This window comes from Podarcis raffonei, chromosome 3 (genome assembly GCF_027172205.1).
Source record: "Podarcis raffonei isolate rPodRaf1 chromosome 3, rPodRaf1.pri, whole genome shotgun sequence".
In the NCBI taxonomy this organism is placed as follows: domain Eukaryota; kingdom Metazoa; phylum Chordata; class Lepidosauria; order Squamata; family Lacertidae; genus Podarcis; species Podarcis raffonei.
In genome coordinates this window covers 124249187-124265662 of record NC_070604.1, presented here as the reverse complement: position 1 = coordinate 124265662, position 16476 = coordinate 124249187, and the positions used below count along the sequence as shown (strand labels likewise).

The 16476-nt window shown below is 45.3% G+C and overlaps 2 protein-coding genes across 10 annotated transcripts in view; both read right to left on the bottom strand.

Moving 5' to 3' along the window:
• LOC128411536 (zinc finger protein 883-like) overlaps positions 1–16476 on the bottom strand; it is a 58027-nt gene that overhangs the window by 10755 nt on the left and 30796 nt on the right. The window contains exon 1 of one of the 6 annotated variants that reach the window (XM_053383936.1): positions 13707–13927. The exons of the other annotated variants lie outside the window; for them this stretch is intronic. Within the exon in view, the coding sequence (XP_053239911.1) occupies positions 13707–13769 (63 nt within the window). The 5' untranslated portion in view covers positions 13770–13927. Of the gene's footprint in view, positions 1–13706; positions 13928–16476 lie in introns of those variants that run through there. 6 annotated transcript variants of the gene reach the window in all.
• LOC128411538 (zinc finger protein 850-like) overlaps positions 1–16476 on the bottom strand; it is a 123407-nt gene that overhangs the window by 90751 nt on the left and 16180 nt on the right. The window contains exons 1-2 of one of the 4 annotated variants that reach the window (XM_053383942.1): positions 14729–14831; positions 14174–14248 (exon numbers count right to left, since the gene is read on the bottom strand). The gene's annotated coding sequence lies outside the window, so the exon portion shown is untranslated. Of the gene's footprint in view, positions 1–13706; positions 13774–14173; positions 14249–14728; positions 14832–16476 lie in introns of those variants that run through there. The other 3 variants (XM_053383945.1, XM_053383944.1, XM_053383947.1) reach the window with 3 other exon arrangements.

The following is a 16476-nucleotide window of genomic DNA, read 5'->3' as shown; positions in this document are numbered from 1 at the left end:
TTTATATGGGAAGAAGCCCAAAGTTAATTACTTTCGGGTGTTTGGATCTCAAGCCTATGTACTTATCCCAAAAGCGTTAAGGAAAAAGGGAAGTCCAAGGGCTAGGAAACTCATTTTTTGTGGGTACGAACCACATGCCAAATCTTGGAGGTTTGTGAACCCAGATGGGGATACTACAAGAGTGGTCATCAGTAGGAGCGCTGAATTTTGTGAGCAATCCGGATGGACTCACTTACATGCTAACCCTGACATTTTGAGAGATGATTTAGGCATTTATGCTGAGAATGAAAGTCCAGAGGGTGGTGAGCCAGAAGGGGATGGTGCACATGGTTCAGATGCAGATTCTGACCAGGCACAAGGTTCTTCTCCTAAGGTAGAAAAGCCAGAATCTAGGAGTGTTCCAACATCGCCAGTCAGTAGGCCTAGCAGACAGCAAAAGCAAAGCAGGTCGCCTGCAACACCAAGCCCAAGGGAGGTATCTAAACGGAGGTCTTTATCCCTAGGGGCGCACCCAGATATAAAGTCTGAGACAGATTCTGACAGCCAACGGTCAGAGGGGGCACAAGAGGAACAATTGCGCAGATCAAAACGTGCCACAAAGGGCAAACCACCAGAGCGGTTTAAGGTGACAAGTGTATACGTAAATATGGCACAGTGTGAGCCAGATAGCTATATAGAGGTACAACAGCTTCCAAGCTCAGAAGCCGTAAAGTGGCAGGAAGCAATGGAAAAAGAGATGGCTTCAATGAAGTCTCTCGGTGTGTTTACAAGTACAGAGCTTCCAAAAGGGCAACAAGCTGTAGGTTGTCGATGGGTATATCGTTTAAAGCCCACAACTACTGAGGAGTTGCAATATAAAGCCCGACTAGTTGCAAAAGGTTTTTCGCAGCGCAAAGGTGTTCACTATTCTCAAATCTATGCCCCTACTTCAAGATCGGAGTCATTAAGAATGCTTTTAGCCTCTTCAGCTAAGAAGGGAAATAAGCTGTTTCATTTTGATGTCAATGTGGCTTATTTAAATGCAGACTTACAGGAGGAAGTCTATATGACACCACCACCAGGTTTTGAAGGAGACAAGCCAAACCAGGTCTGGCACCTACACAAATCCATTTATGGGTTGAAACAGTCCGCCCGTAATTGGAATTCCTGCTTAAACGATGCTCTAGAGAGCATGGGGTTCAGAAAGAGCGCAGCAGATGTGTGTCTTTATCTAAAGGGCTCGGGATGTGAACAAGAAGCAGTTTTGATATTTGTTGACGATTTATTATACAGTGGAAAGGACGATAAACTTGCACAACAATTTGCCACAAAGCTTGGAGAAAAGTTTCAGATAAAATCACTAGGCACTGTATCTGTTTATCTAGGAGTTAAAATTCAGCAAGATGAAAATGGGAACTATTGGCTCAGCCAAGAAGCTAAGATCCAGCAGTTGCTGGAAAGGTTTAAAATGGACAACTGTGCTGGTGTTAAAACCCCAATGGAATTAAGTTACACAAAGGATGCTCAAGCCAAGCAACAGGCAGAGTTCAGTAATCCCGGGGTTTACCAGTCAGCGATAGGCAGTCTACTCCACATTGCACAGTGGACTCAGCCCGATATAACATATGCTGTCAACATGCTGTGTAGACAAGCTGAAAAACCATCAATGCATGCTTGGCAAGGAGTAAAAAGAGTTTTAAGGTATCTCCAAACTACCAAAAGGTTTCGCTTAAAACTATCAGCAGAGGGCAGCACACAACTTGAATGTTGGGCCGACAGCAGTTGGGCAGATGCTGGACCAGATAGAAAATCAGTGTCAGGAATGGCGATAAAATTTGGAAATGCACTAATTGGTTGGAGATCAAGAAAGCAATCACTTATAGCTTTAAGTTCAACTGAATCTGAGTTCAATGCATTATCAGATGTATGTAGAGAACTGGAATTTTATAAGCAACTGGTACAAGAATTGTTTGGAGAATGTTCCCTACCTATCAGAGTGTGGGAAGACAATCAACCTTGTATTAAACTAGCTAAATCAGGTCAATTCAAGGCACTCACAAAACACTTGGATATCCGTTATCAAAATGTATGCCAAAGTGTAAAACAAGGTTTAATTGAACTAAAGTATTGTCCAAGCAAAGAAAATCTCGCAGACGGTTTTACAAAAGCTTTGAGTCCGCAATCTCATAAATATTTCTGTTCAGGTTTAAATTTGAATTAAGGTTGGTACAGCTCAGTGTTACGAGCGAGAGGGGGTGTTGGTACTAAGAGGTAACAAGTCGCTCTAATCACTGAGCAGCTGGAAGTCATTAAGCATCCAAGAATGTGAGTTAGTTTGTATAAATAGTCAGTTCACTCAGTTTGTGGGCGGTGGGCTGATATGAGTTAGGTTTAGAGTAAAGTTTTCTTTATGCCGGAGATAAGAGCATGTGTGCTTTATCGCCAGGGTTTTTCTTTTGTAAATAAAGTTTTTTCCTGAGTTCCAAAGTGCTTGCTCCAGGATTCTTCATTGAAAGGTACTGACTCTCCTGCCTTCTTCACCGCTGCACGAAATTCTCTGCTGAGATAAGATTTATGGCGTTGGAAGCGCACTAGACGTTTACTTAACATTAAACTAATTAAAGTTTAATGGACACCTTCTGCTGATCATCTTCATATTCTTTAATGCCAAAGAGCAGATCTCGGGAAGAAACATAGAATCATAGAGTTGGAAGAGACCACAAGGGCCATCGAGTCCAACCCCCTGCCAAGCAGGAAACACCATCAGAGCACTCCTGACATATGGTTGTCAAGCCTCTGCTTAAAGACCTCCAAAGAAGGAGACTCCACCACACTCCTTGGCAGCAAATTCCACTGTCAAACAGCTCTTACTGTCAGTAAGTTCTTCCTAATGTTTAGGTGGAATCTTCTTTCTTGTAGTTTGGAACCATTGCTCCGTGTCCGCTTCTCTGAAGCAGCAGAAAACAATCTTTCTCCCTCCTCTATGTGACATCCTTTTCTATATTTGAACATGGCTATCATATCACCCCTTAACCTCCTCTTCTCCAGGCTAAACATGCCCAGCTCCCTTAGCCGTTCCTCATAAGGCATCGTTTCCAGGCCTTTGACCATTTTGGTTGCCCTCCTCTGGACACGTTCCAGTTTGTCAGTGTCCTTCTTGGACTGTGGTGCCCAGAAATGGACACAGTACTCCAGGTGAGGTCTGAGCAGAGCAGAATACAGTGGCACTATTACTTCCCTTGATCTAGATGCTATACTCCTATTGATGCAGCCCAGAACTGCATTGGCGTTTTTAGCTGCCGCGTCACACTGTTGGCTCATGTCAAGTTTGTGGTCAACCAAGACTCCTAGATCCTTTTCACATGTAGTGCTCTCAAGCCAGGTGTCACCCATCTTGTATTTGTGCCTCTCATTTTTTTTGCCCAAGTGCAATACTTTACATTTCTCCCTGTTAAAATTCATCTTGTTTGTTTTGGCCCAGTTCTCTAATCTGTCAAGGTCGTTTTGAAGTGTGATCCTGTCCTCTGGGGTGTTAGCCACCCCTCCCAGTTTGGTGTCATCTGCAAATTTGATCAAGATGCCCTTGAGTCCATCATCCAAGTTGTTGATAAAGATGTTGAATAAGACCGGGCCCAAGACAGAACCCTGTGGCACCCCACTAGTCACTCTTCTCCAGGATGAAGAGGAACCATTGATGAGCACCCTTTGGGTTCGGTCAGTCAGCCAGTTACAAATCCACTGAGTGGTAGCATAGTCAAGACCGCATTTTACCAGCTTCTTTACAAGAATATCATGGGGCACCTTGTCAAATGCTTTGCTGAAATCAAGGTAGGCTACATCCACTGCGTTCCTTTCATCTACCAGGCTTGTAATTCTGTCAAAAAACGAGATCAGGTTAGTCTGACATGACTTATTTTTCAGAAATCCATGCTGACTATTGGTGATCACAGCATTCCTTTCTAGGTGCTCACAGACTGTTTGCTTAATGATCTGCTCCAGAATCTTCCCTGGTATTGATGTCAGACTGACTGGGCGGTAATTATTTGGGTCCTCTCTTTTCCCCTTTTTGAAAATAGGGACAACATTTGCCCTCCTCCAGTCTGCCGGGACTTCGCCTGTTCTCCAGGAATTCTCAAAGATGACTGCCAGTGGTTCTGAGATCACATCTGCCAGTTCTTTTAATACTCTTGGATGCAGTTCATCTGGCCCTGGAGACTTGAATACATCTAAACTAGCCAAGTATTCTTGTACTATCTCCTTAGTTATTCTTGGCTGTGTTTCCTCTGCTGAATCCTTTGCTCCAAATTCTTCAGGTCGGGCATTGTTTTCTTTATCGGAGAAGACTGAGGCAAAGAAGGCAGTTCAGCCCTTTCTGTGTCCCCTGTTTGCATTTCACCATCTTCTCTGAGTGACCCCACTGCTTCTTTGTTCTTCCTTTTGCTACGAACATACCCATAAAAGCCTTTTTTGTTGCTTTTAACCTCTCTAGCAAGCCTAAATTCATTCTGTGCTTTAGCTTTTCTGACTTTGTGTCTACACGTGCTGGCTATTTGTTTGAATTCCTCTTTGGTGGTTTCCCCCCTTTTCCATTTTTTGTACACATCCTTTTTTAATCTTAACTCAGTTAAAAGTTCTTTAGATAGCCACCCTGGCTTCTTTAGGCACCTTCCATGTTTCCGTCTCATTGGTATTGCCTGAAGTTGTGCTTTTACTATCTCCCTCTTAAAAAACTCCCAGCCATCATGAACTCCCTTTCCTTTTAGTATTACTGTCCATGGGATCTCACCCAGCACTTCCCTAAGTTTTATGAAGTTGGCTTTCTTAAAGTCAAGAAATTGAGTCCTAGTATGCTTGGCTGCTCCTTTCCGCTGTATAGTAAACTTCAGAAGAGCATGATCACTTGTGCCTAATGATCCTTCCACTTCTACCCCACTAACCAGGTCATCAACATTGGTTAGGACCAGATCTAAAATGACTGTTCCTTTTGTTGCTTCTCCCACTTTCTGGACAATGAAGAAGAAGAAGAAGAAGAAGAAGAGTTTGGATTTGATATCCCGCCTTTCACTCCCCTTCAGGAGTCTCAAAGCGGCTAACATTCTCCTTTCCCTTCCTCCCCCACAACAAACACTCTGTGAGGTGAGTGGGGCTGAGAGACTTCAGAGAAGTGTGACTGGCCCAAGGTCACCCAGCAGCTGCATGTGGAGGAGCGGAGACACGAACCCGGTTCCCCAGATTAGGTGACTACCGCTCTTAACCACTACACCACACTGGCTCTCTGCAAGGCCAGTGAGGAATCTGTTTGACCTTATGCTCTTGGCTGAGTTTGACATCCAACAAATATCCGGGTAATTGAAGTCCCCATTACTACTATCTCCCTTCCTTTTGCATGCTTGGCCATCTGTTCCAGGAAGGCATCATCTATGTCCTCCGTTTGGCTTGGGGATCTATAGTAAACTCCCACAATGAGGTCACTGTTATTCTTCTCTCCCTTAGAACTTCCAGTCGACGCCAGCGATTAATGGCGGGTTCCCTCTGAGCTCCGGAGGGAACCGGCCCCGTGGAGCGTGGGTCTGGCCGCTGCGGCGAAGCGGAGACCCGAAGAAATCACAGGCGGTGAAGCCTGCGAATGCGGAGGCTCGGTGGGCTCCATTTGCGCCCCCCCCGACTGCAAGGAAGCCTTTTTAAAGGCTTCTGAACGGAGCGGGGGTGAGCGGCGCGGAGCTGAGAGTCGCGCACCATCGTACCGTCTTCACGGGGCGAAGCCGCAAGCCATTGTCGGAGAGCGTCGATTCCTTTCTGGAAATTCGGACTGAAAACAACTACCCGTGAGTAGGGGTAAGAAGACAAATTTATACAAATTTTAAAGCAATTTGGCACTGAAAAGGGGAAGTACCAACAGGAAGTCTGCTTCTCCCGATTTGTAGACAGGACAAAGCAAAGAGAATTTAAAGCAGAAACTTTGAAAGACGTACTGAAAGACTCTAATTCAACACTAAAGAAAAAGGATCCCCCTCCGCTTAGCAGGGGCAGAGGGGAGAAATTTGACCATTATTCTTCCTGCAAAGGCAACGAGAAGCATTTCTATCGGCTGCCTCTAAAACCTGGAATGGACTGCTTTTGACAGCTGTCAAAGTGCTAAGTGTTAAGAACGTTGATACTCTGTGAAGGGAATAATTGCTTATAAAGAGATTTTGGACAGGAAAAGCTATTTTTGGTGGAAAGTATGCTTGGTTAAAGAACAAAAAGGAGCTACTAGGACTATATTTGTTACTATTAAAATTGAAATTGAAACTGTGTCCCCCTAGAGGAGATTTGTTGCAATAAGCTTTGTGCTACAAAATAACAGAGCCTGGAAAATTCCCTTTCAAAACAAAGTAACCAAGCGTGAGACTGACCTTGGATTGTTGTATGGGAGTGATATGGCAGATGAGAAGGGAAAAATAGAACAAACGGAAGAAAAAAAGCTTAGATCTGGGAAACAATATAAAACTGACATTACACAGCAGAGAAGGGCCTCAACATCTGGTCCAGCGGGTTCATCAGGAGTTACAGTTCCACAGCAAAGACCAAAAGTTATGTCATCTCAAGATCCAATCGCCCAGGCATTAAGTAAAATTAATACATCACTGGAATTCCTAGCTAAACAAGTTGCAGAGACAAATAAGCAAGTAGTGGAGGCCTCAGCAAAAATTGACTTGAATACTACAAGCATAAATGAATTGGGGAAGAAGGTGAATTCAAATACACAGTCTATTGAGAAACTTATAGAGGAATCGGCCTCCACCAGGAAATTAGCCGAAGAAGCAAAAGAAATTGCAACTGCTACTCAGGAGAGGTTTCCACCGGTATATAAGAAACTTGAGGACCATGACTTGACCCTGTCTATGTGGGAACTTCAAGGGAAAGAGAAGAATTTGAGACTTCGGGCGGTACCAGAAGAGGAACAAGATAACTTGGCGGATTTTCTTATGAAAGAATTTACTGAATTTTGGCAAAAGGACTTGGGAAAGGAAGAAATTAAGATAGTGAGTGCTTTTAGGATTGGTAGGAAACAAAGAAAGAATAAAGCAAGGGACTGCCTGATCTTGTTAAGATCAAAAGAAGAAAGAGATAAAATTCTTAATTTACAGTACCAAAGACGTTTGGAAATTGGAGACTCTTTCGTGGAAATTTTTAGGGATATCCCTAAACTCATTTTGGATGTCAGGGCCCATTACAGAGATCTGGTGGACCTACTGAAAGGAAATAGAATTCCTTTTAGATGGGAATTTCCTCAAGGCCTATCCTTTAAACTTAAAGGAAGGAAAATAAGAATAAGGACTGTGGAGGATAAAGACAAATTTCTTAATGAACAAGGCGAGAACCTGCAGAAGGGAGTGATTGGAGAGGACCCAACTGACTCACAAGGAACTTTGGATGTAGCAAATTTGTCATATGGACTTGCTGAACCAGGGAAAGACATACCACCGACTGAGGAAGAAGAGCAACTCGGGGCAGTAGGAGGGAAGAACAAATAATTTACCATGGCTCTGCAACTTCTAAGTTGGAATTGTAATGGGATCAATTCCCCTCGAAAGAGGAAAAGTGTTTTCCATATATTAAGGAAAGAACCATTGGATTTGATTTGTCTACAGGAAACACATGTAATGAGGTCACACAGGAAGCTGCTCATCAATAAGAGATTGGGACAAGAATTTATTTCATCGGACAAGGTTAAAAAAAGAGGAGTTGTGATATATGCAAAGGAGAAACTTTTACCGAAACAAATTTTTAAAGATGAACAAGGAAGATATCTGGCTATTGAAATTCAACTTCAAGGAGAAAAATTTCTGATTGTAGGGGTTTATGCACCGAATGAGGGGAAATCTGAATTTTTTAAGAAGTTGCATGAGGTTCTTTTGGACTATATGGATTATAAGATAATCTTAATGGGAGATATGAATGGAGTTGTCTCTACAAATATGGACAAGGCACAAAGACAAGTAATCACCAAAGATGGGAGATTACCAAAGACTTTTTTTGAACTGACTGACAATATGGACCTGATTGACATTTGAAGAACTAAGAACCCTCTAGAGAGAGAGGGAACTTTTTTCTCTGAAGCAAAAATGACCTGGACTAGAATTGACCAAATTTGGATTACTAGAGGAATGGCACCGAAGATAAAAAAGGTAGAAATCTGCCCCAAAACTTGCTCCGACCATAATGCAGTAAAGATGGAGATGAAACAAATGACACCCGGCTCCTTTAGATGGAGGATGAATGACACCTTATTTAGAGATGAAGAAGTATACAAAAAGGCCCAAAAAACCTTGAGAGACTATTTTGAAGTGAATTTGGCCACTAATGTTTAAAAAAGAGTAATATGGGATGCCAGTAAAGCCGTGATGAGAGGGTTTCTGATTCAACAGAATGCAATAAAGAAGAGAAGTCGAAATGAGAAAAAGGATAAAATTCTGGAGAAAATAAAAGAAGGAGAGAAGAAACTGAGAGCAAAGCCAAAGTCACAGGAGATTTTGAAGGAAATAAAGTTACTTCAAGTACAATATATGGAATTGATGAACCAGGAAATAGAATGGAAAATTAAACAAATGAGACAGAAGACATTTGAATCAGCAAACAAATGTGGGAAACTACTGGCATGGCAACTGAAAAAAAGACAAAAACTAAATACAATTACAAATCTGGAAGTGGAAGGGAAAGACATACATAACCCAAATGAGATCAGAAATTGTTTCCAGAGATATTTTAAACAACTTTATGCACAAGGGCCACAGAACGAAATGGATATAGACCGATTTTTGAAGACGAATGGATTACAAGAAATTTCACAAGAAAGTAAACTCATGCTGAACTGTGAGATAACCGACCAGGAGATAGAAGGTGCCATTCTAAATATGCAAGTGGGCAAGTCTCCAGGACCAGACGGGTTGTCTTCCTGCTACTACAGACGGTTGAAAGAGTGGCTATTGCAACCATTGAAGGAAGTTTGCAATGAAATTTTGGAGGGGAAAAGGGCACCAGAATCGTGGAAAGAGGCCTACATTACACGGATACCAAAAACAGAGACTGAAAAGACTCAACTTAGGAACTACCGTCCCATATCCCTATTAAATGTGGATTACAAAATCTTTGCTGACATTTTAGCTAAGAGATTGAAAAAAGTACTGATTGAGGAGATTCATAAGGACCAGGCGGGCTTTCTTCCGGGTAGACATCTTTCGGATAATCTAAGGAATATAATTGACATTTTGGAGAAGTTAGAAGTGAATATAAACACTAAGGCTGTTTTGATATTTGTGGACGCGGAGAAAGCCTTTGACAACATTTCTTGGAGTTTTATGAAAAAGAACCTACAGGGTATGGGGGTAGGCCATGGTTTTGAGAATGGTATTGGTGCAATATATTCAGAACAAACGGCTAAACTAATTGTAAATAATGTGGTTACAGAACAGTTTAAGATAGAAAAAGGGACACGACAGGGATGCCCTATCTCCCCTCTGCTTTTTATCTCGGTCCTGGAGGTTTTGCTGAACATGATTAGAAGGGACCGGATGGTTAAAGGTATACAGGTCGGAGCCAAACAGTTTAAATTAAGAGCGTTTGCAGATGATCTAGTTTTGACACTACAGGAGCCAGAATCTAGTACTAAAAGAGTTTTAGAACTAATTCAAGAATTTGGTCAGATGGCAGGATTCAAATTCAACAAGTTAAAAACCAAAGTTCTTGAGAAAAATTTAACACCGATAGAGAGAGAAAAGTTCCAAAATGAAACAGGCCTGACTGTGGTTAAGAAAGTGAAATATTTGGGGATTAATATGACAGCTAAAAATGGGAATTTGTTTAAAGACAACTATGAAAAATGTTGGGCTGAAGTGAAAAAAGATTTAGAAATTTGGTCAAATTTGAAGCTTTCCTTGTTGGGTCGAATTGCAGCTATAAAGATGAATGTATTGCCTAAGATGTTGTTTTTGTTTCAAACTTTGCAAATTTTGGACAAAATGGATCGTTTCAAGAAGTGGCAGAAAGACATTTCTAAATTTGTCTGGCAGGGCAAGAAGCCTAGAATAAAATTTAAGATATTAACTGATGCAAAGGAAAGAGGTGGATTTGCCCTGCCAGACCTGAAACTTTACTATGAATCAGCAGCATTCTGCTGGTTGAAAGACTGGCTGCTTCTTGAAAACACAGACATTTTGGATCTTGAAGGTTTTAACAATGTTTTTGGGTGGCATGCATATTTGTGGTACGACAAGGTGAAAGCACACAAAGCTTTTAAAAATCATATTGTCAGGAGAGCACTGTTTAATGTTTGGACTAGATATAAAGATTTATTGGAAAATAAAACTCCAAGGTGGTTGTCACCAATGGAGGCTAAGGCTCAGAGAAAACTTAACATGGAGGCTAAATGGCCAAAATATTGGGAAATTTTGGAACTAGAAGGGGACAGATGGAAACTGCAGAGTTTTGAGAAATTGAAAGATAAAGTGCGAGATTGGCTTCATTATTACCAAATAAGGGAGGTTTATAATTTGGACAAGAAAGTTGGTTTCCAGGTGGAAAAATCTAAATTGGAAACAGAATTGCTAGAATCCAAAACTAAGACCTTGTCAAAAATGTATAACTTGCTGCTGAAATGGAATACTCAGGATGAGACGGTTAAATCTGTAATGATTAAATGGGCACAAGACGTTGGACATAATATTATGTTTGCTGACTGGGAACAGTTGTGGACCACCGGGATTAAATTTATGGCATGCAATGCCTTAAGAGAGAATATTATGAAAATGATATACAGGTTGTACATGACCCCAGTCAAGCTTGCAAAAATCTATCATTTGCCTGACAATAAATGTTGGAAATGTAAAGAGACTGAAGGTACATTCTATCACCTTTGGTGGACATGTCCCAGGATTAAGGCGTTCTGGTAAATGATATATAATGAATTGAAAAAGGTATTTACATATACCTTCTTGAAGAAACCAGAGGCCTTTCTCTTGGGCATGGTCGGCCAAGTGGTGCCAAAGAAGGACAGAACTTTTTTTATGTATGCTACAACAGCAGCAAGAATACTCATTGCAAAGTATTGGAAGACGCAAGATCTACCCACTCTGGAAGAATGGCAGATGAAATTGATCGACTGTATGGGACTGGCAGAATTGACGAGCAGAATCCGTGACCAGGGAGAAGAGTCGGCTGAAGAAGATTGGAAAAAAATTTAAGGACTATTTACAGAAATATTGTAAAATTTAAGAAAGTTAGATGGTGTTGGATTGAAATTGAGAGGTTTCTAGCTGCAATGATATATAAGAACATAGATGGGGGGGGGGAGAAGGGTTTGAAAAATAAGGTAATGTTACAAGCTGTAATGCTTTAAATGAAGGATTTGCTGAACAAATAATCTTAATTGGGATACAAGAAGGAGAAGTATGAGGAGGTCTGAGAAATTTGTTATTTAAAAGTATGGTTTATGAATTTTATGCTTTTGTTTAATGTTTCTGTTTGTTTTGTTTGTTTGGTTTGTTTAAAAAATTGGAAACTTAATAAATATTATTTTTTTAAAAAAAAAAATTCTTCTCTCCCTTAATTTTGACCCAAATGCTCTCACTTTGGCTTTGAGGTTCTAAATCTTGGATCTCTTCACAGGTATACCCTGACATATAACACCACTCCTCCTCCTTTCTTGTCTGGTCTGTTTCTCTGAAATAGATTGTATCCATTATTACATTCCAATCGTGGGACTTATCCCACCAGGTTTCAGTGATGCCTATTATGTCATATTTAGTTTGCTGTACCAAGAGCTCAAGCTCATCTTGTTTATTTCCCATGCTTTGTGCATTAGTGTACAGACATTGAAGTCCATTAATCATTCCCCCGTGTCTCTTATTTAAGGATTTTTTCCTCCCACCACTAGGTCTGTGTGCTGTTTGCTCCATTTGGTCTATGACATTTGGATGATCATCTTCATCAATTGATAGACTCCTACCTTCAGGAGCACTGTCTCCCTCCCCCACATTAGTCAGTTTAAAGCCCTCCTGATGAGGTTTCTGAGATTTTTGGCAAAAACATTCCTCCCAACCGTTGTGAGGTGCAGCCCATCGCTTGCCAGAAGTCCATCTTCAAGAAACTGCAGTCCATGATCTAAGAATCCAAACCGTTCCTGTTTACATCATTTGCGAAGCCAGCTGTTCACTTCCACTATTTTTCCCTCTCTCCCTGGGCCACGTCGTTCAACTGGGAGGACAGATGAGATGACAATTTGTGCATTTAATTGCTTCAATTTCCTGCCCAGAGCCTCATAGTCTCTTTTGATCTTCTGGAGGCTATTGCTTGCAGTGTCATTGGTTCCCACATGAACCAAGAGGAAGGGGTATTTGTCAGTGGGTTTTATGATTCCTTGCAGTCGTTCAGTTACATCTTGGATCTTAGCCCCGGGGAGACAGCACACTTCCCGAGACATCTTGTCAGGCCCACAGATCACTGCTTCTGTTCCCCTCAGTAGGGAATCCCCTATCACCACTACACGCCTCCTCTTAGGTCTGGTCGGGGTTCTTCCGTGAGCTGTCCGTTCCAAGGTCGCCTGTACATTCCTTGAGGACTGACTTTGCTGCTCGTCTTCATATACCTGATCGACTGTAATGAGGGAGAGATCCTCAAATGGAGTCTGTTCTTCGTCTTCCATGCTAGGGGAGAGGACTTCAAAGCGATTGTGTATTTCTAAACAATCAGAGCGAACCCTGGGCCTTCTACTTCTTTGAGTCACGTTTCTCCATATATCTGGCACCTGTGTTGGTGAACTAGCCTCCTTCTCAGGGGAGTCCCCTGTCTCCGCCTTGGTGGAGACGGTGTGCTCTGTTGCTTCCAAGAAGAGCTCCAGCTCTCTAATTCTTTGGAGCGTAGCTACACGTTCCTCCAGTTGCTGGACTTTGTCTTCTAAGAGGGCAATCAACATGCAATTGCTGCAGGTAAAGTTGCCTGCAACCTTTGGCAAGATGGCAAACATTGCGCAGGAACCGCAGGCGACTGTAGATGTTCCCTCACCCTCCATCTTGAGAACTTGTCGTTGGGGGTGGCTACAGTGGTCCTCCATCTTATGAAGATAGCCAATCGTGCATTGCATTAGCGGGCTCGGAAATAATGAAATCCGCATCAAAACATATTGCTATCCGTCATGCGAATGTGAGAGATTGTGTACAGAATGGGGTGATCAAACTGGAGTATTGTCAATCACAAGATAATATTGCTGATTTGTTTACCAAGCCTTTGCCAGCAACATGCCATAATGAATTGATGACAAAACTGGGTTATAATGTATATAATGTATGTATGTATTGTTTCTGTTGGGGTTTTTCGCATTTAAGAAACAGAAGGGGTGTCACAGCTAAAATGGCCGCTGTTTCTTTAATGCGAATAAAGCTGGGTCAGCATGACTCAGCGGTCTGCACTAAGTTGTATATATAAGTGAGAAATGTTAGTTTGTTGCTGAGGCTGGTGTTTGGGTTGGTTGGTTAGTGCTGGTGTGTATAGTTATTCAAACGTGTTTTGCACAAAGACTTTTTAAGAATAAAACTCTGCAAGGATATTCTCGTGGACTCTTTTATGCAGACAAGGGTCCGAGGACCAGGCTGAAGAGACAAAGGGAGGTCAGAACCCTTTTTGCTTTTGCTTTTTACAAACACTGACAGTTCTGAGCCCCTTGGGAGTTTCCAGGGGAAAGTCTCTCTCACCTGCTGCTCTGCCTGCTTTCTCTCCTCCGCCTGACTCAGGAGGAAACCTTCAGTCAGGGCCATGGCCTGGGAAGTGGTCACTGGCCCACAGTTGGGGTCTTAAGCTGTGGACCCTCAAGAGTGCTCTCTCTTCCTCTCCCACCCCCACTTCAGGGCCCATTTTCTTCCTGCTTCTGTCTTATTTTCCAGCACCTGGAATCCCCAACGTCCTCAAGACACACTACGTGGGTGGGGTCCTTTCTCTCTTTTTTCTGAGGGCCGGATGCTTGTCTGGTCAACCCCCCCCCAAGGGCTAACTGGGCCAGTCCAAAGTACGTCTTCAGGTAGCCTTTCTGTGTTTTAATTTGTTGGAAGCTGCCCAGAATGCCTGGAAAATGTGGTCAGGCGGGGGGGGGCATATAAATCTATGATAATGATGATGATTAGGTGGGGCAAAAGAACACTGCTAAAAAGCAAGTAAGACTCACCTTGTTTCTGTGACAGCAAGCTTTTTAAAATCTGTTTAAAATATAGTTTTAATGTTGTAATGTGCCCTGGGAACTCTGGGGGAAGGGAAGGTTAATAATAATAATAATAATAATAACCGCAATGGTGATGTCCCATTGCATAATCCCCAGAGCCATAGATGCTTGGGGGTCCTCCTGCGGGGAGGGACCCCAGGGGATGCTGGCCCCCCCTCCAGGCAAAGCTGCCCGGGCTCCCCCCCCCGACCCACAGCCCCCTCCCCGCCTGGGCCAAGGGGGGGGGGCAGAGGCCTCGAGCTGAGCAGCCCCTCGCACGACACGCCCCCCTGCACCCCGGGCTCCCCAAGGCAGCAGCAGCCCGAGGAGGGGCTGGGCTCCCCCCCCCCAAGTTCTCACTCGCTGCGTTTCTTTTCCGTCCCCCGCTTTCCGCCCGCCCCCAGGGCCTTGTCCCCCCCCACCTGAAGGGGGTTTCTGGGCCCCCTCCTTCCCCCAATGGCAGGACCCCCTGCAGCCCCCCAGGACCCCCAAGGCCGAGCCCGGGAAGAGGGGGAGACTCACCCGAGGAGACAAGAGGGGCGCCTCCGGAAGACCCGCCCCCGCCATTTCCCGTCCTCTCTAGGAAGGCGGCTCAGCTGCTCTTAACCCTTGGCCCGCCGGGCGCGCCCAGCTGGTCTCCTTTGGGGGGAGCCTGGGGGCCGGAGGAGGAGCAGGAGCCGAGAGGGGGAAAGAGGAGCCCAGCCCCAGCCCTGAGCAAGGAGCATGTGCAGAGCGCCCTGCAGGCGGGCTGGGGGTCGAGGCCGGGCCCGGCTGCCCCGCGGAGCCTCCCCTCCCCTCCCCCGGCCTCGGCCGCCGAGGATGCGGACCTGGGCTCGGCAAGGCAGCCGGGGCCGAGCGGGCGGAGCGCGGGCTGCCCAAGCGGCGCCTCCAGATAGCAGGGCGCGCGCCCTCCCCGCCAGAAGTCCCCCTGCGCGCTCACGCGGCCCCAAAGCGCGTCCCCGCCGCCTCTCCTGCGCGCCCCCTCCCCCGGCAGAGGGGCAGCTCCCCGACTCAGGCCGCAGCCAGGCAGGCACCGAGGGGGCTCTTGGGGCTGACCCCCCAGCATAGCTGCCAACTTACAGATTTGAAAAGAAGGGACCAGCGGCCAAAATAAGGGATTTTTTGGGCACAGGTATGTTCGACTTCTGAGCCCCTCCGAGCCAAAGGCAGAAAGCCCAGCCAGCAGCCAAACGAAGCCCCAAGTGGTGGTTCCCACAGCGCAGCAACCCGGCAAAGGGGATGCAGCAAGGAAAACCACCCTCACCTCTCCGCTGGGAAGCGCTGAGCAAAGGTGAGTCCCCAGCAATGCGGCTGATTTGATTGGCACAAGGCAGGCAAGCTCCACCCCCAGTCGTTCTTAGACTCCTTATTGGGTGAGCAACGCAGCCAAGCAACCCAGGTGGAGCCTCCCTCCGCCCTGGCCGGCAGGGAGGGAGGGAGAGGAGCTGCTTCCTTTGAAACCCGGGAAATTTCAGGAACATCATCAATAAGGGACAGCAGTGGGACACGGCGCTAGGATAAGGCACTTTCCCGCCAAAAAAGGGATGGTTGGCAGCTATGCCCCCCAGCCCCCTTCCTAGGCTCCACATTGGGGGTGGGAGGTTGGTCCAGAAACATCAGGGGGGGCCGCAGCTGGCAAGGGAAGGGGGCAAAAGGGGGGCACTCAAGGCTGAAAGCCCCCTTTACTGCTAGACTCCAGCCTCGCTCTGGGTGTCACCCCAACTGGAGTCCTCTGTCGCCCCGGCTCTTCACGGGGTCTGGGCTGGGCGGACAGGAGCTGACTCCGGAGGTCAGAATGGTCCCTCTGCGCTGTTGGGCAAGGAGCCAGCCCTCAGCTCGCTTCCTCCGCCCAGGGGCAGATCTACCCTCCACCTCCCCTGGACCAGCTTCTCCCCCGTTCACCCTCTCGGCTGCGCCTCTGGAGCTTCGGGGCCTCCCCTGTTCCTCCCCAGCGAGGGGATGGTGAGGCTTCAAGGAGCCGCTGCGCACCCCAGACCTGGAGCGGGAGCGGGCAGAAAGGGCAGATGCCCTGAGAGAGCCCTGCATGGCCGGACACCCTCCCTCTCTCTGCCTGTTATGTACTGAGTTGAATAGGATCCAAAATGCAGCAGTCTGATTGGTCCTAGAACAATGCAGCAGTATGATTGGTCCGCAGGAGCCACTCAATCGAGCTCCAGGTGGAAGTGAATCCACAAACTGATTGATCCACAGGAGAATCCCAGAATTAGCCAATCGCGTGCAGCCCATTGTGTAAATAATGTATATAAAGC